Source organism: Penicillium crustosum, assembly GCF_028827405.1.
Source record: "Penicillium crustosum strain IBT 35664 chromosome Unknown utg000005l_segment0_segment0, whole genome shotgun sequence".
Lineage (NCBI taxonomy): Eukaryota > Fungi > Ascomycota > Eurotiomycetes > Eurotiales > Aspergillaceae > Penicillium > Penicillium crustosum.
This window is the reverse complement of record NW_026623126.1, coordinates 2062779-2085104: the sequence shown is the minus strand read 5'-3', so window position 1 is coordinate 2085104 and position 22326 is coordinate 2062779. Positions and strand designations below refer to the sequence as shown.

At 46.6% G+C, this 22326-nt stretch overlaps 8 protein-coding genes across 8 annotated transcripts; 3 read left to right on the top strand and 5 right to left on the bottom strand.

Moving 5' to 3' along the window:
- Positions 1-42: 42 nt before the first annotated feature.
- N7487_011486 (Zn(II)2Cys6 transcription factor domain-containing protein) lies at positions 43-1204 on the bottom strand (the record flags this gene model as incomplete). The annotated part of the gene is made up of 2 exons (XM_056879216.1): positions 43-1112; positions 1165-1204. 2 exons carry the CDS (start codon positions 1202-1204, stop codon positions 43-45), a joined length of 1110 nt encoding a protein of 369 aa, XP_056724535.1.
- A 405-nt stretch (positions 1205-1609) lies between these two features.
- N7487_011485 (uncharacterized protein) lies at positions 1610-3205 on the top strand (the record flags this gene model as incomplete). The annotated part of the gene is made up of 1 exon (XM_056879215.1): positions 1610-3205. The coding sequence occupies one exon, from the start codon at positions 1610-1612 to the stop codon at positions 3203-3205; it is 1596 nt and encodes a 531-aa protein (XP_056724534.1).
- A 317-nt stretch (positions 3206-3522) lies between these two features.
- Positions 3523-3756, top strand: N7487_011484 (uncharacterized protein; the record flags this gene model as incomplete). The annotated part of the gene is made up of 1 exon (XM_056879214.1): positions 3523-3756. One exon carries the CDS (start codon positions 3523-3525, stop codon positions 3754-3756), a length of 234 nt encoding a protein of 77 aa, XP_056724533.1.
- Positions 3757-6212: 2456 nt separating this feature from the next.
- N7487_011483 (tetratricopeptide repeat protein) lies at positions 6213-10509 on the bottom strand (the record flags this gene model as incomplete). The annotated part of the gene is made up of 4 exons (XM_056879213.1): positions 6213-6338; positions 6494-10157; positions 10214-10364; positions 10425-10509. 4 exons carry the CDS (start codon positions 10507-10509, stop codon positions 6213-6215), a joined length of 4026 nt encoding a protein of 1341 aa, XP_056724532.1.
- A 1586-nt stretch (positions 10510-12095) lies between these two features.
- N7487_011482 (uncharacterized protein) lies at positions 12096-13340 on the bottom strand (the record flags this gene model as incomplete). Its single annotated transcript, XM_056879212.1, has 1 exon — positions 12096-13340. One exon carries the CDS (start codon positions 13338-13340, stop codon positions 12096-12098), a length of 1245 nt encoding a protein of 414 aa, XP_056724531.1.
- A 690-nt stretch (positions 13341-14030) lies between these two features.
- Positions 14031-15252, bottom strand: N7487_011481 (uncharacterized protein; the record flags this gene model as incomplete). Its single annotated transcript, XM_056879211.1, has 2 exons — positions 14031-14215; positions 14277-15252. 2 exons carry the CDS (start codon positions 15250-15252, stop codon positions 14031-14033), a joined length of 1161 nt encoding a protein of 386 aa, XP_056724530.1.
- Positions 15253-19014: 3762 nt separating this feature from the next.
- N7487_011480 (DUF427 domain-containing protein) lies at positions 19015-19444 on the bottom strand (the record flags this gene model as incomplete). Its single annotated transcript, XM_056879210.1, has 3 exons — positions 19015-19049; positions 19128-19314; positions 19364-19444. The coding sequence occupies 3 exons, from the start codon at positions 19442-19444 to the stop codon at positions 19015-19017; spliced, it is 303 nt and encodes a 100-aa protein (XP_056724529.1).
- Positions 19445-20028: 584 nt separating this feature from the next.
- Positions 20029-21739, top strand: N7487_011479 (uncharacterized protein; the record flags this gene model as incomplete). Its single annotated transcript, XM_056879209.1, has 4 exons — positions 20029-20244; positions 20299-20540; positions 20594-21433; positions 21496-21739. 4 exons carry the CDS (start codon positions 20029-20031, stop codon positions 21737-21739), a joined length of 1542 nt encoding a protein of 513 aa, XP_056724528.1.
- Positions 21740-22326: the final 587 nt, after the last annotated feature.

Genomic DNA, 22326 nt, shown 5'->3' with positions numbered 1-22326 from the left:
TTAAGACCACACTTAAATATAATATGTTATAAACACGGGGTATCACACAACGGCATCTGCAACTTGCTTGATCATCCCGCGAACCTCATCAACTATACGGAAACACGGAACCAACTTCCGCGCTATTGGATCATGCGGGCAAAGATCGAGCGGGTCGTGATTAACAGCATCCTCCTTGCTCCGACAACGACCTTCAGAATTGGGACAAGTTTCATGGCCGACCATATGCCGATTGCGTTGTCGCTGCGCAAACTGTTTGCCCAGCACCAAAAGCCGTTCGGCATCTGTTTGGAGGCCGTGCACAACGAGATCTCTGAGTTTCTCTCCACCGATTTGTAAATTCAGTTCTGACGGGACTCCAAGCTCGGAGTCAAGATAGACGGTTCTAGTCTCATTGCTGGCATCGAGTTCAGTGCAGTGTTTATCCAGCCAGCGGATATACTTCTGGTAGCCGGTTGTTACTTCGAACATGAGCTGGCCGATGAGAAGGACATTTTGAACCGTTACTCGGGGCGGCTTGGACACATCGTAGCACATAGGACAGATCAGTAGCCGCTCTGTGAGGGACACGCCCGTTCGAAGCATCGGAATGATATCGTGTGACATATTCGCGCGGCTCAAGTTCCGAACTAGATCGGAGACTTCTTCGTCGCATTTACATGACTGTGAGAACGACATGGGAGAGATGTATGGTTCTAAGGCTATTGGAGGTATTTCGGGGTCGTGTAATGCGTTCTGGCGGGATGTCTGCAATAACCCAAGGGGAAAGGAACACATGTCGCCGTTCCCGAGCATCTCCCAGTGGGAGGAATCAAATCCGCAGTTCCCGGATAGCTCGTATGGTAACGAGTCAAATTCACCGGCTGCCATTAGCACGTTGCCGGCTTCATGAGGACCAAAAGGTGATTGAGAAACGACGGGCGAGAAGTGAGAGGAGCTTGAGGATCCTATTTGCTCCTCTCCGTCCGGCAAATCATGGTCTGGCTCTTCTTGTCGTGCACGTTTTCTCGGCCTTCCAGGTGCTCCTTTGTCTTTGAATTTACAAGTCAATGTTAATCCTCGGCAACGAGAGCAACCGCTCTTTTCGCCTGAGCATCTGAGCTTCCGTGCCCCTATTTTATCATTAGTTACACATTCAAGGGACTGGAGGACGGCTCGGCTTACGGCATGCTTCGCAGGAATTTCGTTGTCGAGTGGGGTTCATACTCTGTTGAATGTGTCAGTTTGATCTAACAAGCAAGACAAGGCCCGAGGTCGGGGAGTTGATGTCCACCAGGTGGAATCGCACGATTGGTCATCCTGCGCTGAGATGGCGTCAACCGAGCTTCGAGCGGGGTACAGCAGCCTCTTGAGCAACAGATTCCAGGCATCATTCAAAATCAAGAATTATGATAAAATGCATCAGTAGAGAATAATAAAAGCGCCAGGATTGCGTGTGCTTCTGAATATCAATGTTTGGGGCTGTCGTGGGTTGCGGGTTCATCCAAAAACCTCCGAGAAAAAACACCCGAGATATCGTGCAAGATCGCTCCACCGTTATTTCGATCGGCACGTTCCTTTCAACTTCAAATGATCAGAGAATTATTTCTTCTGGGACTTGAATAGCGAAATGGCGAAATCTATAACCGCACGCGAGTTGCGCCAACATTGGGTAAATCACCATGAAATTGCCCTCCTCGACGTCCGCGAAGAAGGCCCCTATTCCGAGTCTCATCCTCTATTTGCACTAAGTGTGCCAGTCTCAGAAATCGAGAAGAAGTTGCCTCCGTTAGTTCCTCGCTTGTCGGCCCCGATTGTCGTCTACGACGATGGCGAAGGTTATGCAGATCGGGCCACCGCCCGGATATTAGCTCTGGGGTATCGGGATGTTGCTGTACTGGAAGGGGGGCTTTCTGGCTATGCGCTCGTTGGCGAGGTTTATCGCGATGTCAATGTGCCATCAAAGGCGTTTGGCGAGCTTGTCGAATCCATCAACCACACCCCATCCTTATCCGCGCGGGATGTCAAGGATATCCTGGAGAGTGAAGCTGATGTGGTTGTCTTGGATGCCAGACGTTTTGTGGAATATAATACTATGAGCATCCCTCGTGGCCGGAGCTGTCCAGGCGGAGAACTTCTGTATCGCTTTTTTGAGGCTGTACCCTCTCCGGAAACCACAGTCGTTGTTAACTGTGCAGGTCGAACGCGGAGTATTGTTGGAACCCAATCTTTGATCAACTCTGGGATCCCGAATAAAGTGGTCGCGCTCCGAAATGGGACGATCGGGTGGACATTAGAGGGCTTGGAGCTGGAGACTAAAAAGACGGAACGTGTTCCAAGTCCCTCAGTGGACGCATCACAAAGGGCACGACAATACGCTGAATCATGGGCAAATCACGTCGGAGTCTCCTTTATCAATGGCGACGAGCTCACTCGATTTACCGCAGAGTCGGAAGATCGGACTTTGTACCTGCTGGATGTAAGAGACCCGGAGGAGTACGCCCTTGGACACCCGGCCGGCTTCTTTAATGCCCCTGGTGGTCAATTAGTACAAGCGACCGATGAATGGGTCGGTGTTCGAGGAGCTCGCATTGTTCTATACGACACGGACGGTGTGCGAGCGCGTATGACTGCCAGCTGGCTCGTACAGCTCGGGTGGGACGTGTATGCTTTTGAAGAACAGTCCCAAGTGCCTGATGGACTTCCGTGGCCCAAAACCGCTTCATGGAATGCTTCAAATGAGGGTGTTATCACAATCAATGACCTTCAAAATCTCGCAGGCGCAACTGTCGTTGATCTCGCCCGCAGTCCCTCCTACCGCAAGGGCCACATTCCGGGTGCCTGGTTTGCTTCTGGACCTGAACTTACCCGGGATCTGAGAGCTATCAACGGCGACGGCCCTATCGTGCTGACCTCGGACGATGGTGACGTTGCCGCTATGAATATTGACGATGCACGCAAGTCAGTCTCTCGAGACATTTTGTATTTGGCGGGAGGGACAAGTGCCTGGGTAGCTGCCGGTCACCCCCTCGAGACGGAATCGCGGTGGCTTTCGCGGCCGATCGATGTGTATAAAAGGCCGTATGAAGGAACAAGTAATGCTCGCAAGGACATGCAAGGGTATCTCGACTGGGAGTATGGGCTTGTCGCACAACTAGCGAACGATGGGGTTGCATGTTTCCACGTTGTGCGGGACACACGTGGGGAGGTTGGGAACTTGTCTTGATCAAAGATGGTCGGTAAATTCGACGTATCTCCTCCCCTTCGAGCTCGGTCTGCAGTTACTTCATGCTTCCCTCTAGCCTCTTGGCCTATTGTTGATATCATTGTCCAACATGAGCCCTAGGACTAGGAGATAGAGAGTAATCGCATTGAATTGTGCCTCTTATTTTTTGTGTCGTTCTGCGGCAATTTGCTCAAAGAGACTAGTGCTCCCGCGATCTATTGTTTCGTCTTAGATGCTAGTCGCCGATCAAGTATAATGTCCGCGGGGTAGCCAAACAAATTCGAAGTGGGGCCCCGGCGCTGAGATCGACCCCTAACATGAGTGTTCTCACCAATGAGACTCACTTCGCAAGTTCCCTTACTGGCTCCTGGGAAGGACAGCGAGTTGGGTTTGTGGACTTGACATTGTGGGATTTTGTTCCCTTCATCTGTGATCCAGATCCTACCCTCATCAATCAGCAACCACTAACTCTGGATGGCGACGATGCTCTGGAGCTGCTGTGGAGTGAGCACCTTGTTCTGGACCCGCGGTTAAAGTTGGAACTCGGCTGATCATGAGTCCAGATCACGACTTTGAGAAACCATAGAATGTGTTCTTGAAGGGTTATGAAGACACCGAAATCCACTCATTAGCTGACGTTGTCGAGTTCAACAAGCAGCATCCTGACGAAACCTTGCCTCCAGGTAAGTACTCTGACTGCATGTAAGAAACGGGTACTCACTCATACCACGGGATCTTCAGTTCGCCCCAATCAACAGCTCCTGGAGGGGGCCCTTCATGACACAATGTCCGAGGGAAAATATGCTGAGGGGGCCAAGATGATTCGAAGGGGTAGCTAGAGTCAACGAGATCGACAAGACTCTTGCCGACTTCAACTTGGATGTCATTATCGGCCCAATGGACAGTGGGATCCCTACCATCGCAAATGCAGACCCCTTGGGACGTACATCATCTCCCGTACTGGAGGAGAGGCCAATATTCTCAAAGCTATGAGTTCATGGCACGTAACCATGCCTGCGCGTAAGCCACCACCTCAAGTAGTTGTAAGACTGTAAGACCGCAAGCTGTCATTCGATTTCAAGAAGGAAGCTATACGATATATCTAGTGTCCGTCATCGCCTGAGTTTGGTGGTGGATATGCAGCCGTGCCCCGCACCAATCATGACTGATTCACTTTGGTTCTCCCTAGGGAGGATTAATATGTATTTTTATTGAATTTTTATGGGGTATGAGGGTTAGCTGAATTTGATCCCGGGCGGCGCTTACTTGGTGCTTTAGGTGGGGTGAAGTCCTCGCTTTAAGGACTTGATTGGGCGTTCGGATTGAGGTAGGAATGGGTGATAGGAATATGGTCCCGTTGATCACTAGGTAGGTATTATATGCATGTAAATTGGCTAACTAAATAGGGGTCCTTTGGATCTCCTCGTTCCTCCTGTAGAAGCACTTTCCGTCATTGGTGACTTTCATTTTTCCTACAAATAAATCCCATGCAATAAAAGTGCCCCAGGAAAGGCATTATGGCTACCAAAGATGCAGCAAAGGAGGCTGTGATGGGGATCGCGAAAGACTACGGTTTCACTCAACCGAGTTCCCTAGGCGCTAGCTTAGGGTAGCAGATAGTATTACCCTCTTTTTCCTTCTTGTCTTAGAATTCATAAAGCCACGTAATATAGTATATATAAGACGCGCCTAGAGTACTTTCGGGATATTCTATTCGGAGAATATATTTTAAGTAGTAAGGAAAATCAAAGAAAATCATAGTAGAGTAATAAAAGAGCCTTTATGTTTATATTATATATTATTTTTAGAGGGGGTATAGGCTTAGAGTAAGTTAGCCTCTATCACCTTTAGGGTAAGAATTGTTACCGCGTTCTTACCTCTCTCACCCTAGTCTTAAGACTTCTCACCTATATCACCCGTAATCACCCTAGAGTGCCGCTTAGGTACTAAGGGCGTATTGAGTATTAACTGTGCAGAATAATGGGCTTATATGCAGCTGAGCGGACGGGAACCCCCTGTTTTCTACACCTTATGGTTGTATATATCCGGATATGTTTTAGAGAAAACTAATCGAATTACCTCTTAGTCTAATAATGTCATTCATACCACAAAACTTTCAATTCTGGTTTGCAATTACTGACTCGTCGTGTCAGTTATGCTTACTCCTCTTTTCAGTTTTCTCAGTGGTCCACAAACTCGTTATATTCAGTCGATTTTCAGGTGTCCTTCAAAGCGTGGTGACTTCAAAGAAATAATTACCCAAAAAGTGCCCAGTGAGCCAAATGCCACAGTAAATGGAACGGAAGCATTCTGAAGATCACCAGAATGACCCCATTGAAACAGCCACGCAAAGAAAAAATAGAACGAAGGAACCAGAAAAATAAAGCTGTAAAGTACCAACATCAATGTCGACCGACGCTCGACAATGTACAACCCCCAGAAAACCTCGCGTGCGGAATCCTGTTCCTCAATACGCCTATCCCGCTTTGGAAGCCTTTCATCAACAACAGCATACTCAGATCCTGCATTGGATGACATTGCCTTCGATATCCTTTTAGAGATACGTTGGAAAAGCACAATGTACCAAACTTGATCTAGAAACCAGTCATTAAACTCGTGTGGGGAGACAGGTGGTTCCGGAGAGATAGGCTTTGGATAAAAGTGATACGATATTTCCTGCGGAGATGGAAATTCTGGAACTAAAGGGGCATAGCCATCCTGTTTGTATTTTTCAAACTGCTCCAATTTTAGTGATTGAAACAAAATTAGGTTCATTTAAGATATGAACCTAGACGTACTTTGAAAAATTCGCAATGCGAGTATCTGTGGACCCCAAACCAGGTTGCGAAAAAACCTCGATGACGGTAATACGAGGTGCGAATCCACGAGAAAAATTCTTCATCGTTCATATCATTCACGGATGTTTGGGCAAGGCGTCTTGACCTCCGAAAGAGCGACGAGTGCGTGACAACGAGAAATACATGGAGATTCATTTCTCTTTCTGGTGTTAACCGGCAGGAGGTAAATCGAGATACTGCTTGAGGTGGATACGGCGAAGGGTTATCATCACCTCCCTGGGTTTGGGATCCCGACTGACCTGGCTCAACTGGTGCAGGGCTTGGGGTCTGAAGCCCTAGGCTATTCTGGGTCCTATTTGCTGCGTCTAAATTTGGGGAAGCATTGATAACCTGCTTGGCAAAGGAAATAGGGACTTCGGCCCAACGAGCTCGGCCACAACCCTAGACTTGGTCCTTAGTGATGAAATATTAGAGAGTCAGGTAAACTTACGCAACGCCACTGCATGCGAGCCTCCTCATTTGCGAGAGGGCGCATGTACGGGCTCAAGGGCCACCAATCCCATGTTTCTAATGTGAAACCTTCCCATTTACCCTTGATACTGTTGATGATCGAACCAGAATCATGAAGAGTGAAGGATATTTGGTGATGTGCGACGTGTTGCAACTCACTCACTATCATCTCAAGGTCCCGTAGCTGCTTGCTCGTTAATGCCCCAGCTCGCCGCTGCTTGGAAATCCACTTCATCAGAATGGATCGCAGGGATGGGAAAAGAAAATCAAAAAATTCAGTTTGCATGATTTCAAAAGCGTTCGTCTTGAAAATGATACTCTCTATACTCTGGAGATCATTCACTGTTGTCGGTTGCTGTGTCTCTAATGCATCTTGAATCGAATTCGCGTCAGAATCGGAGTCAGAATCGGAAACGACCTGCTCATGCCCCCCCGGTTCCTTTGGTGTTTTTTCCTCTGAACCAACTTTGGAGACGTTCTCGAATAAGGCAGGCTTAGTTGTGTCTTGCCCTCCAAGATATTCCAGTATTTTGGCTCTTGAGCTTTCCTGTTTGACCTGTCGAATATCAGATTCCCCGAGTCCCGAGGTGCTTGCAATGCCGAGACTAAGTATAGTTTGACTTGCGATTCTAGACGACGATCCGCGAACAAATCTGATAACTTTTGCATGATCGGCAAGTTTTGCCTCGTGAGACAAATGAGACGCAAAAAGTCGAAGAACTTTCCCCAGGTTTCTCTGGATACGAACCTTCGATATGTCGCTCTCAAGCGCAATCCTGCATAACTGTTTGAAACTGTCCATCTCCAAAAGTAAATCCGTGAAAAGTTTAACCGCAGACCAGACAGTGGCGTTATCAAGTGTTGTAGCAGAAGATTGACTTGCTGCTAAAGAGAAGCTGCTAACGATAGACCCAAAGTCTGACATGCTTGAACCGTCATCCTCGTCATCGAATATCGATTTGGCGAGTTTCATCTCAGAAATTTGCTCAAGCAGTTTAGCCACTCTCAGTGTATCTGGGTGGTCCTCTCGTAGAAGCTTCCCTCGTGTCTGGTTGACCTTTCTCGCTAGTGCTTCTGCCTCTTTCAATTGGTTCGATTCGAATAGCACGGATGCCAGATCCTCCATACTAGCCAGCGTATATGAGTGGTCCAACCCGAAGATCCTTTGACGACAGTCTATCACTTTGCGTAAAGTCTTCTCAGCATTTTCCAATCTTTTCTCACTTCTATCAATGAGAGCCAAGGTATTTAAACTCGACAGAACCGCATGATGATCCGCGCCATATATATCGGTCTGCTTTTCGAATACAGTCGTCTGTATCTTTCTGGCCTCTTCAGACCGGCCTTGGCCAAGAAGAACGAGAGCCAACTGCGCCATGCTACCCAGCGTGCTTGGATGCTCTGGCCCCAGAAATGTCTGGCAATATTCTATCACTTGGCGGTGGATTGCTTCAGCCTTCAGTAGCTCTCCCTGACTTCTGTAGATCAACCCTAGAAAGTCCATACTCGAATGAACACCTGGATGGTTGTGACCAAGTACCCTCTTTTGAATTTCGATCGCTTTGTTCTGGATGGCTTTGGCATCTTCCCACCAGCCTCGATGCCAATAGATTTCTGCCAAGTTTACCATACTTTTCAGGGTGTCGGGATGATCAGTATCAAGAATTCTCTGACGGCCTTGAAGCACCTGAGTTTGGAGAACCTCTGCTTCAGCCCATCGTCCCTGTTCTCGATATATTGCTGCCAAATTATCCATTGCCAATAATGTATCCCGATGCTCAGACCCCCGATCTTTATTGAAGATGTCAAGGACTTTGATGTAGAGCTGCTCAGCCTTTGTGAATTGTCTCTGGGCGTAGTAGACTGACGCCAGGTTTGTCATACTAGCTAAAGTGCTTGGATGCTCAGCAGCTAGAACACGAATGCGTGTCTGGAGTACTTCCAGGCTTATCTTCTCCGCCTCTTCCAATCGACCTTGATTTTGGAAGATCACTGCCAGGTTGTTCATACTAGTCAAGGTGCTTGGATGCTCCGGGCCTAACGTGCGTTTGCGTACCTGAACCACTTTGGTGTTCATCTCCTCTGCATCTTTCCCTCGCCCTTGACTTTCATATGTTGCTGCAAGGTTACTCATGATGGTCAATGTGTCTGGGTGTTCTGCGCCAAAGGCATGCTGGGCTATCTCAAGGAGCTTCAAACTCGGTAGCTCTGCTTCGTGCCATCGCCCTTGATACCATTTTGACAATGCCAAGTAGCCAGTAGCTGAGAATGAAGTAGGGTGCTTCACGCCAAGCACTCGGCTGCACCTCTCGGCTTGCGCCTCTGCCAAATGCTCTGCCTCTTTCCATCGACCCTCCAGCAGATATGCCAATGTCAATGTCATCGAGGCATCTATCGTTTCTGAGTCATCAGGACCTAATAGGTGTTTCTTAACCTCCATCGCTTCTAAAGCCATGTGTTCCATGTCTCCAGTTTGACCAATCTCCCCAGCATAACGTGCACCTCCATGCATGAGAGTAGCCCACTCCAGAAGTGAGTCCTCGAGGAGCGGATTGGGGCGTTGGAGCATTGCAGCCTTCACATGTGGAAACAAGGACCGAGACTTTCTCTGGCTCTCGAGGTCACTCGGAAATTCAAGAAGAAGATTTTTGATAAACTGTGTCTTCCAACGATCGGCTTGCCCGTGGGCTTCAACCCACTTTCTCACTTCATTTTGAACTAAGCTGCTCATCCCTATTGTTTGTGTGTCCTGTCTGATATGTATCAGCGTAAACTCTTGTAGTGTTGCAATCTCGTTGTCAAAGTGGTCGTTGTTGAAAACCCGTATTGCATTTCCACTGAAAAAGGAGTGCCCTTTACTCAGGCTACGAAGTAAGCCTTGAGAGAACTCCTGTGGGTCAAGGAAGCTCATTAAACAGAGTAAGTCCCAAGCTGTCGGGCTGTCCTGCCTTATATGATTGAAGGCAATCTGTGAAGTGGCACGAATTGTACAATGAATTAATGAATCATCCATATTTGACAGACAGGCATTTAGCTCTTCATGAAACTGCGATAAACTTGAACTCGAGTGAGGAGATCTGGATTTGATAGAAGCGGCTGCTTGTACAATTGCAAGTGGTTGGAAGCCGAGCAGCCTTGCAAGAGGCATAATATCATCTTCCTTGGCAGGTCTCCTCAGTTTCCACTGGAAGAGGGTCATTGCGAGAGACTCCTCCATTGGCCCAATTTCAATTATGCTGTCAGGAGCAAGTTTCTCTGCGACATTTAGGTTTCTTGTGGTCACAATTATTGAACCGTGTGCACTTTGAGGAGTATAAGTTCGATGGGGTTTAGATTGGCGGCCATTGTCATCTTTCGACCCACCCTCTTGATTTCCCGGTGTAGACATTTCGAAGAAATCAAAATCATAGTCCATACCATCAAGCACCATGACCCATTTCTCTTCGTTCACCTCGAGCCAATCGTGGACAATTCGGAAGATATTCGTGTCTGGATCATTGCGGTGAGGGATGTCAAACTGGTCAGCTATGTCGCGGTAGCATTGATCCAATCGAGCTGCGCTACTCGCATAGATCCAAAATATCAAGGTTGTAGGTGACAGATGACGAATTCGGTATATGTATTCTATGGCGAAATGAGATTTTCTGTTCAAATTAGTACCCGCTCACTGTCAATGGATACTTCGATTTCGTTAACATACCCCACACCACCACACCCAACAAGGGCTATCAAAGACCCTGAAGCTGAGAGCTTTTCAGTCACTAAGTCCAGCAGCTGCTGGTTAACAACGAAATCACCATCACGATAAAATGGGACTGTGAAAGCGGACTTGGTGGGGGTATGAGGTCGCTCTAGGAAGTAGTCGTAATTAGAATATTATGAGTGTGTCCTCGCATGCTATTTTATCTTACCTATAGGACCGGGGGCGTATATTTGTCCGTTGTTAATTCCAACTTGATAACCGCTGTTTATGTCCCCAAAAGAAATGCTGGCCATTATATTGGGAATGAATGATCCAAAAGAGGAGTGGGCTCGATTGTCTGGAGCCTGCGGAGTCCCAGCAGATGGTGAAAGTCAGCCCATTTTTGACACATCAAATTGACTTGCACGTGCCGCGAGGAGGGTTAATGTGGCGGCGTCGCTGATACCCTCGTATCGAACGCACCTGGGCGACGCCCACAAAGAATCAGCACGGGCGGGGAAGGACACGTCAGCGCTTCAGGTGCAAAGTAGTGGTGTGCAGGGCATTCAGGTGAAAGGACTGAACGGATCGAATACTAAGGCGCAACGGGAGTATCCGCGACGAATCAAAAAAAAATTTGATTATGAAAATAAGAAACATACAATAAGTATGGTGGTGGTCACCTAGCGCTCACGAATCGAGGCAGTGGGCGGCTCGGCGCTATAGCGGCACTCTTAAGGGAATCAGGGCACCCCCGTTCACCCAGCTGAATATTCTTCATCTGGACATTCAGGTGCAGTAGAGGATTTATTTTCATGTTTTGTGTGAAACCACTATATATATCTTCGCATTTATCTTCCTTCTTCACTACTCTATTATATTTCCCGTGCTCACGCTCACTGAAAGAAGCCCTATTACGCCATCGGTCAACCAGTCAGTAGGCTTCCACCACCAACAACCTGATCTTTGCACTGTCGTTCAGCGAAATGGCGCCGACCCTCCCAAAATTGAAACTAGAGATGATCCGTGATTTGATATTTAGCAAGTCCTTCAATCCAACGTAGATGACCCAGTAAGCGGGTTGGGTCAGGGCTACCTCCTGCTCTAGAACGACTGAATGTCGTAAAATACTGTATACCAAGCGTAGGTAGCGTGACGCCCGCACTGACCTCCTAAAGTGACACGGAGCGTGATATAATTGGATTACAAGTTGAACCTGAAACGTTTGGACCCTTGGCATATGCACACAGCCCCAAAAGAGATAGGTCTTTAGTTCAATTCGTTGTTATGGCTTTGTCGCCCTATAGACTCGCTACAGCCCTTCTGATTTGCCCATGCTTACATATACATCCCAGTATCCCAGTGCAAACAGCTCATTTACCAATAAAACAAAACAAATAAATCAAACATATACTCTTGCAATCAGAGCTTATATTTGTTGTCACAAGGGGTACGTTGATTGGTTCCAGGTCAAGTAATCCACATATCTTAGCTTGATAGTGTTCGAAAATTGTCCCTTTAAAAAAGGTTAGCTTATACATTCTACTGCATATGTATAGCAATTCAGAAAGCTTCATATTTATCTGAGGATCCTATAATATCGCCTGATCTGATGCCTGTCACATGGGTCCAAAACTTAAGTAGGATAGGGCAACAGACAGCCGGCCCAAGTAGTTACTGAGTTAAACAAAGGTTAGGTCGACTGAAAAAAAAACCAAGCAGGTTTATTTGGTGTGCTTCTTATCCCATTGTTGTTTGAATTGCTGGATCAAGGATTATGGATCATGGACGAAGTATTCCAGTACTGAGAGCAAGGACTATAGCACAACTACCTAGGTAGAGAATAATAATGACGATATGGAGGTATTAAGAAGTTTGAGTTGAAAATGGTGATGTGGGATCATGATGAAACCTTCAGCCTTTTGGAAGGGGGAGGTTGGGAGGTCGACTGATCAGCACATTGATGTTTCTGGAGAAGTTTCACTATATGGTGGTATCCTCCCCGACGAGCTGCTTGAAGAGCATTTCCGTACTCTCCACCCTGGGCGTTGACACCGGCTCCTCGCTCTAGCAGCATCTGTGCGATCTTATCGTCTCCTCTGGCACAAGCAGCCTGAAGGGCATTTCCGTAGTATCCACCCTGGGCGTTGACACCGGCTCCTCGCTCTAGCAGCATCTGTGCGATCTTGTTGTGTCCTCTGGCACAAGCAGCCTGAAGAGCATTTCCGTACTCTCCACCCTGGGCGTTGGCGTCGGCTCCTCGCTCTAGTAGTAGTTGCACGATCCTATCATGTCCATTTAATGACGCCCACATGACCGGGTATGTTGTTGTGTCGTCAGGTGTATTGATATCACTTTTATCCACACCAAGTATATACTGTACCTCATGTTCATGGCCATTGAAGGCTGCCAGATGCAGTGCACTCATTACAGGAATTCTCTCGTATGGTCGGATTGCTTTCCAAAAAATGGGATACCACGTTGAGAACGATTTCCCACTTATGTCGTATAATCGATGCACTCGGCAGGTTTCTTTTTGGGTTAGAGTCAAACCCATCTTTCGTACGTGATCTGGCCAATGTGCTGCTGAATATTCCAAGAAACATGTAGTAAGGGAGCCCGATTCGTCTTTATCGTATTCTAAATCCTCCATCAACAAGTATCTCAAACAGATCTTAGCCATCTGATCTTCCGCGTCAGTCAGGCTATTCCAGTATGCAGAATTCGGATTGCTGGAATTTTCCTTCTCAATGAGGAATTCTCTCGCTGTTTGATGGATAAGATAGATTTTCGAATTGTTCGTAAAGACAAAGAGGCCACACCATCGCCGAAGCTTGCCGTCTAACCCAATTGGATCTAGCCCAGCCTGTTTAATTGTTGGTGATCCTGAGCTAGTGGCAATTCCCAACGCCATAGCCATTTCTTGTATTGTCAGAGGACGTCGTGCCGCCACGATGATCTCTAGGATCTTCTTGACTCTATCCATTAGACAGGCTGGGACTCGACAGAGTATCTTCTCATATGCGGCATTCACAGAAGGCGGAATCAGTGTGATCCAATCCTCTGTAGGCCGGAGACTGTCTTTGAAGGTAGTACGGATATCATCAATGGCTAAGTGTAGCCAAAGATATGTACGATGTTCCATTTGAAGCAGCTGTTGTTCAAGTCGATGATGAAGCTCTGGTGACAGTGGCACTGTTTCAGCTAGTTCTCTCAGCCGAGTCCTCACCACCAGATCAATCTCCTCATGGATTTTATCATTCTGCTCTTCCCCCTTGATATGTATATGTGGGAAAGAATTGGTGATTGCTCGAAAGCTATCCTGTATATGATCGTAGGGACGACTGGTGACCAGGAATTTCAAACAGGTTTGCTCTGTTGATGAAGATGGCTGGCGATGAAACGCTTGGAGCTTTTCAATTAATCGGCGCTGATCCGTTTCACGGCATTTATCAAGTGCATCGAATATGCAAATGGTCTTACACGATATGTCGGCTGATGTTGCCGCTATCAAAATCCGCCAAAGCTCGTCAACTTCTTGTCGGAGCGTCCCCCCATTCTTTTCCCAAGACGGAATGGCATATGTCAATAGATCAGAATGCTGGCTAAATAGCTGATGAAGTACCGAACATAGTGCTGTAGCAAGATTATTCTGGTCATCGTTGTCTTTGAAGAAAAAGTAACATATTCTCACAGTTGGATGAGAGGTCTCTAAGTAATCATCGATTATTGACCTGGCTAAGACAGACTTGCCACAGCCTGGGTCAGCCGATACCCAGAGAAGGTCGTTGCACTTGCTCTCCCACCAACGGATGTATTCAGAGCTCCGGAAAGCCTATCGACAGGTTCCTTCAGCTCGTTTAGGGTTTATGTTCTTTTGCTCCGCGTAGTTGACGACCTTGAACACTTGGTAACAACGACGCTGTTGATCTGTTAAGACTCTTGCTTTCTGTTCACTAAAGTGCCGCTCGTGTTGACTGTATGCTTGATCTAAGCGATGTTGGATGCCTTTCAGCTCCTCTGAGTAGTGCCCAAGTCAATATTTGCTGACAAAATCATTAAAAGACTGCGCTAGACTAACCAGACACAACAGCACTTATCCTCTGCTCGGCTTCAATTCTGTTAAGAGGAATTCTCTGTAGGAGATCCTTCGTATATGCAGCTGCCACCATAGCTGCATGCCCTTGCCACTCTTTGTTCTTATGTGAGTCCGAGTAATCGCAGATACCCCTAATGACCAGACATGGAAAAGTATTCATCAGCCCCGCGGCTTCCATTTCGAAACAAAGGACGTCTTTCTCCGCGGCAAGCCGATCTCGAATCAAAGCATCCTTCATCAGCTGATTGCCAGAAGCAATCAGGCCATAGTGAATGGCAGGGTTATCTTCGTCGTTAGCCCGCTCGCTTCGTGGTACCAACGTGGAAGGATCAACCACACACATAGCACAGTCAGCTTGGTGATGGATAACTTCGGGGAGAAACAGCCTATCCGTGATTGGTTCTGGCCGTTTGTACTTCCGACGAAGTCTCATGTTCTTCCCAAAAATACCGTAGATGGCCTCCTCAAGCTGATGCCCTTTTCTCTCATATTGAGTTCGGATACCCGCTATTGCAGCGCGCAAAATAGCTGGTGTCTGGTTTAAGAACCGTGTGTGCTGAAAGCTTTGGTCCTGGATCGACTTGCCAAAATCGTATTGAAACACACCACTCTCGCCATCGCGAGGTGCACTGACCACAACATCGCCCAGCCGAATATCATGGCTCTCGCTTGGTACACCCCCGCCAATCCCAACCATGAGGCCGATCCTGATGTTGTGAAAACTGTTGAGCATGTTTGTCGCTACACTAGCGGCAGAAGCTGTTCCATATTCACCATCGGGTAAGACGGCGATGACAACGTTGTGTTCTCCCATCTTGCCCAATGTATAGTCGTTGGTATCACTTGGCGACACAAAGCGGGGTTTGTCGTGCTCCTCATCGAGGAATTCTTGTGCGGAAACGTATTCCACGGGTAAGGCGCAGATCCAGGCCACAGTGTAGTTCCCAGGATCTGACATGGCTTCAACGCGAGAAAAACCCGGAGAATGAGTTACCAGCGTGACCTTTCTAAAGCTCTGACGTCTAGTGTGCAATAGAGGCCTAACTCATGGGGGTAACATATGCCACTATGAGCAAAGGAGAGCGGAGGAGGCTTGAGAGAAGGGAATAAACCCTCTAAGACCCAGGGAAATTTTTGCCAACCGGAGAGGCTCAGCCTCATGATGAACACGACGTGCAGCAGCGGGCGGTTAGAGAAGAGATGCTATTGGCAGGAGCCGTCTTCTCCACCCCATCGAAGCAAAGAAATGCCAAGATCAGCCTTGGAATGCACTCATCTTGTCCAATTTATTGTGTGATGCAATTGACAGTTGTTGGCAGAGATATCCGATCAGTGTAACCTTCCATGAAGCCCCATTCCTGGGGAAGTCTGTTCTGCTGAATTGGCGACGGGGCGCGCCGCACCGAAACAACCTCAAGGCCAAGTTTCGTGGACCCACTTCAACCGGAAGGGGCACCAATAGCAAATCAACCCCGCCTTGGTCTGCCTCATTAGGTCACGTGTTATCTCCCGTTAGGGAAATATCATAATCCGCTCCATCCAACCTACGTAATATCCAATGATATTCCTTAGGCACGAAGAGTCACTATTCCAGATTAGGGGAAAGATCAGCATCTAATTCTCGAATAATGAGGGCAGTCACGATTCTGCATGCTTAGCCTAGGTCAAGACCCCACAACACAGCGGGACTAAAGAAATAAAAAAATTAAAAGACTAAAAAACCTGTTCAAATTAGATTAGATGTAAGGGGAGTAATCTGACATTTATAAGTTGATGCGGTTGAACCGAGAATTATTCATAGAAGCAGTAATGTGAGGGCGGCGACTATCGAATGGATCTTTCATAACCAATCGCCCTGCAAGAAAAGGATCACGTGCATTTTCCCATACCGAGCACGCCCCGACCAAAAACCATGCCTACAAAGTGTTACCAGCCAGTTCTTAAACAAAAGAGTGCATTTCAACGAGAATACTAAGTACAAGGAGTAAAAGGAAAGAAGAAGAAAGGAAACCTGCCTGGCAGGACCTTTGTGGGTCCTGGTCCTGTCTCCTCATACAAACCATGCAAACATCTACAAGTCGGAGACATCTGGCAGAAAGGATAGTGCAGTTCAGTCTCAATCGTCACACATAAGTCAGTTTTAATATAATTAAAGATAATAATTATTAAGATACAAACCCTATAATATAAGCATTCGTTTGACTTACGATAAGTACTTAATTCGATGATAGCCCCTGCTCTTATACCCGAGCCAGTAAATAAAGAAAGAGAACTTCCAGTCTGTGTACGTAGACTGCGACAACGCCCGTTTTTGTGGAGACATTTTTAGCGTCGCCAAGACACATGCGGGCACTCTTGGCACGGTGGGTACTGCCAAGAACTAGTTATGTACATAAAATCGCCGAATAGGGTAATTTTTGCATTATTTTTGCATAAGGATGGGCGATGGGCGTCGAATTTCAAAAGGCCCACGGGCCGTGGACACTTTCTAGTGCCCATGGACGGGCGATGTCGCAGTCTATGTATACGTACTCTTTTATATATATAATCGTGATAGTCATCCACGAAAAGGTGTCGAAGCAGGTAATCTATATCCTTTCTGTTGACTAGGAAGCGCTCTCTAGGCTTTGTAGGGAGTTTATATCTTACTGTTAGTTCGGTTCTAATAAACTTTTGTTTTTCTTATTAGCAGTAAGCTCTATAAAGGATAGTTGCTATCCCTTACGTTAAGAACGTCGTCCTTAACTTCCTTAGAAAGGGATCGAGAATTTTTACGCTCCCACTTTAACGTAAAGCTAGTGAAGTGACCATAAGCCGATCTTTAAGACGGAAGCTTTTTATAAGATTTAATATAAAACTCTGCGAAAAGTTTCAGACGTTCAGGAGTCGGAACAGGTAGGTTAGGAAAATCTAGGTCTATAGACTCGTTTCGAGAAATTCTCCATCTGCTGATAATTAGGAACTTAGATCGGTGAAGTATAGGTTAAACTTATAGGGCCCAGTTGCTAACTGTATAATCGTATTTCTCTAGCGTAGCAGGCGCTAGCTTAGGGTAGCAGATAGTATTACCCTCTTTTTCCTGTTCGTCTTAATATTCACGTATGAAGCTACGTGATATGGCACGTGCGAGACGCTCCTAGAGTGATTTCGGGATATTCTGTTCGGAGAACATATTGTGAGTGGTAAAAAAATTCAAATAAAATCATGGCAGAGTGAGAAAATAGCCTTAGAGGTTGTATTATATATTTTTCTTGGGGCCGGCATAGGCTTAGAATGAGTTGGCCCTTATCACCCTAGGGGTGAGAATTGTCACCCCGTTCTCACCTCTCTCACCCTAGTCTCAAGACTTCTCACCCATATCACCCGTACTCACCCTGGAGCGCCGCTTAGGTGCTAGGGCCAAATTGAGTATTGACTGTGCAGAATAATGGGCTTAAGTACGGCTGAGCGGACGGGAAACCCTGTTCTCCACACCCTATGGTCGTATGTGTCAGGCTACGTTTTAGAGAAAACCATGAAGTTAATTGATTTGGGATCACTGAGATGGTTATAGCTGAGTGCCGCCTTAGATAGTGTAGCCAGTGTTCGCCATTAGGCATGTGTTATGAAAGTGGTAAGTCGGGTGGATACAAGCGGCCTTGTTTAACTGTACTAATAAAAGAAGCACCATGGAAGAGGACCCAGACGCTGGTATAAACCTGAATGTCGTGAATTGGATCTTCATGTATTTGAATGCACTGCTTACACCCGACTCAACCATCGAGGGTTTTGTGATTGAGGAATTGTGCCGAACTTCCTGGGCTCTATGAGAAAGTTTCATCCATCACTGTGTCAATCTCACTTGAAAATGTTGCTAGAAGACGAATACCTCCTTAATGCCATATTTTGGAGCACATAGCCTACCTGGAGATGATTAGTTTGAATAATTACACACAGCAACGGGCAAATAATCACGTGGAGGATACCTGAGAAACAACCAAAGTCCTAGTACGACATCGAGACGTGAAATCCAGGCAATATGATGGTTGTTAAAGATACCCAGAGAGGGTGGTTTGGATAAATTTTGACCGAGCTAAAAAAGAAATACGATGAAGGTCAACCCACTGCCAAACAAAAGGATCTTATTGAGAGGGAGGAAGATGTTGTCGTTGATTTCACAATATGTCTGGTGAGCTGTGGCCCAAGGATATCTATGGTGAATTTCTATCTAAGTTTTATCAATAGACAGCTGATCACGAGAAAGGGAAGGGGGATGAATCACGCATCTTTTTCTACGTGTAGTGATACTGTTCTCACACACAATATGACCACCATTTCCCATCTTTGCACCCGCTCAAGAGCTCTCACCCTGTTAGATCTCGGTAATAGATGTGGCATAGCGGTTTAAACACATCTTAGTATTTTAATCTATATATTTATTTCCATGTCAAACGGAGTACAAAAATGCCGGTTCTCCAAAGAGACCAAATAAGATGCCTAAAAACTGCTAATTGTTGGTACCGGCTGCCAAAAGCTACACTAAGTTCAAAGCTACCAATAGCGAGGAAACCAGCGATACTAGAGATAGGGTAGGGACGTACATCAAAGATTTCTATACATGATTGTCCTAGCCCTCATAATGCCGCCGGGGCCAGTCTGCGGAATGAAAAACTTCCAATGCAGCATGCTCACCATTGATGTTCACACACCAACCAACCTTACTATATGCTATTCCTCCTTATCAAGGCTCTTGTGATATCTTGACACTGTTACCATCTGTTTATCCAAAATAGAGTGTGAGATATAGCAAGAAATCGCGACCAAAGACCAACTAAAGGACGAAAAGTGACTTACAAAAAGCAACATGATCCTTGATATCCGCCGCTGCATCGTATGGTTCCCGGTAATACCATGCTGCATTTTCAAGGGTCTGCCCGTCCACCCTCACATGCCAGTAAGAGGCGTAGCCTTTCCAAGAGCAAAAGGTCGAATGATCGGAGTCTTGCAAAATAGAATCATCGATAATTGCTGAGCGGGGAAACTATATTTGAAGTTAGCCAATATTGCGAATTGGATATCGGAAAACTTACATATATGTTGTTCTCCACAGTCCTCCAACTCGCTGTCTCTGCGATGATGCGGTCGCCTACTTTGGCGAGTGCTCGGGGCATGGTGACGATTCGGGAAAAGGAAGGTGAAGCCGGTTTGGGGTTTAGATTATCGAGTGGCGGAATCTCGAATTTTCAATATAGTACGGCAAATTATATGGAAATTCTCCTATATTGTTGTTCTTGAATACAACTCAACATAATGGAGGTGTGCCATCGGAGAGGGACAGTGCCCACGCTAAGAGCGGGCCAATGCGAATCCCCCGTTGGCGCCATTGCAACCCTCCGATTCAAAGCTCCGACGGCGGATAGGATGGGAACGACCTGCAGGCACTATCTTATAGCGTCTGGGGATCGAAAAGGCTTAAACTAACAAATCTAGTACTCATGTTGCGCGTTGATGGCGCCTTTCTCTTCACATGTCACTTTTTCAACTAGGATAGCTTAATGGTGCGAAGACGCGGAAGTAATCTAAGGTTAAGCTAGACTTTTTCGATGGCGCTATAGTGTGCTTGTGCGTTGCTCCACGCGCGTCTGGGTGGTTAATATATTGCTTCATGGAAGACATATATTAGAACCATTGAACGTGTTCTGAAAAGCTTCACTCTTTGTTTAACACCTGTTACTCGCGAAAGCACAGGCACAACATGCCAGGAACTGAAAAACCTGTCTCCTCGGAGCCAGCCAGCAAGGAAGCTACGAACTATGTCGTCGAATCCAAAGATGTGTTCGATAGTGCCGTCTTTGATCCCGTTTTGGCTAAAAAGTTGGCACTTATCAACACTGCCATCGATAAAATTGGCATGACTCCATTCCAATGGAAACTTTTCTTCCTCAACGGCTTTGGCTACACGGTTGACTCAGTAAGAGCCTTGCATTCATGGTCAGACAAAAAGACCGCTAACAATATCTTCCAGCTCTTGGTAATATGTCAGTCCATAGCAATGCCTGCAGTTACCATGCAATACGGCAGCCCAGACAAAAGCCTGAAGGGGATTGCCCTGGCATCCCAAATCGGCCTTCTGGTGGGCGCGGCTATTTGGGGTTTATCGGCAGATATCATCGGTCGCCGACTTGCTTTCAATTCTTCCTTATTACTGGCGGCAATATTTACAATTATCGCGGGTGGGATGCCGGGATACATTTCGTTCGCGACATTGTTGGTTTTACCCTGCTTCATGCACCGTAATGGTCTGTTAATGTTATCAATAGGGTTGCGCTCTACTCCGCGGCGGTTGGCGGGAATTACATCCTGGACTCGGTTACTCTCCTGGAATTTCTGCCCGCGAATAAATCCTGGCTGGTGACCTTCATGTCCATTTGGTGGGCAGTGGGATACACCATTACAGGTCTGCTTGCATGGGCATTCATGAGCAACTACACTTGTTCCTCTTCTGCGGCGCCAGGGACATGTGCCTACCAAGATAATATGGGATGGCGGTACTTGCATTTCACCATTGGTGGCGTTACGCTCGTGTTGAGCTTATTGCGAGTCCTTTTAATTCGCATCGTGCAAACGCCTCGATGGCTCGTTTCTCAAAATCGTGATGAAGAGGTAATACAGTTCTTGAGAGATTTGTCGGTAAAATATAACCGAAATTTTGATCTTACTCTGGAAGAACTCCGTAGCGAAGGGGATGTGAAGAACACAGAGGAGTCAGTCTGGTCCGTGGTCCGGATCAAGGCACACTTCAGTGGTCTCTTTCAAACCAAGCGGTTGACTTGGTCATTCTTTGTGATCATGCTCAACTGGTTCGTGATTGGGATTGTCAGCCCTTTGTATCATGTTTTCCTTCCATATTATCTCAAATCCCAGGGAGTGAAAGTCAATAGCAGCTCCAACTATCTTACTTGGAGAAACTATGCCATCAATCAAGTCGTTGGCCTGGTTGGTCCTGTCATTGCTGGAGTTTTGGTTGAAACCAAGTTGTTTGGCCGTCGAGGCACCATGGCTTTGGGCGCACTCCTGACAATGGTTTTACAGTTTGGGTATACCCAAATTAAGACCCCAGCCCAAAACGTCGGCGTGTCCGCTGCCATATCTGCTGCAACGTAAGTGATAAGCTCATTTGTTTTACTGTTTGCCCTCACCATGTCTAACTAGCTGGTCACAGGAACATTTATTATGGAACTATGTATGCGTACACTCCAGAGATTTTGCCGTCGGCGCACCGCGCCACTGGGTATGCCATCTGTGTGATATTCAACCGCGTCGGAGGAATTGTCGGAGTTATTGTGGGAAGCTACGCGAACGTCGAAACAACCACGCCTCTTTTCGTCTGTGCTGCTCTGTACGCGCTTCTTATCATTCTCAGCGTGCTACTGCCTTTCGAAAGTCGCGGGAAGAGAGCGCAATAGGCGGAGAAAGTGAAATTGCACGGAAGAGCTGGGAGGGTATGTTAGTGATGGACAAAGGTTTGAGATTGCTTCGTAGAAGATAGACGGTGATACCCCACTTGATTTTCAGGGTGTGGGATATAATATTAAGTTACGAATGAGCGGAATGTTCAACCTGGCCATTTTCAATCTAGATTGTTAGTAAAAACCAAGAAACCTCAACCAGGGGCAATCAAACATCGATCATAGTTAAATTTGAATTTCCATTTCTCGTATTCAGCTGCAGAATGGCATTGGGGGCTATTATGGCGTCATTCGTATCTTGATAAATCTATTCAAGATAGGGCGCACATACCTCAACAGTTTCTACACATACCACTAACCTCTTTGTCCCTGGCCTATGATATTAGCCTTGAGTTAAATCATATTAACCAGGGAACAGACCAATAAACATTGATATATATCGCATCAACAATGCAATGCGTGATAAAAATACGATTTAGCTTCATTTGAAACCCGTACCTGTTCCAGCACGACATTCTGTGTGTGGTCAAAGATCTTGCTGTTTATAGCGTCGCAGGGTACCAAGAACAAGACTTTAAAAAAAA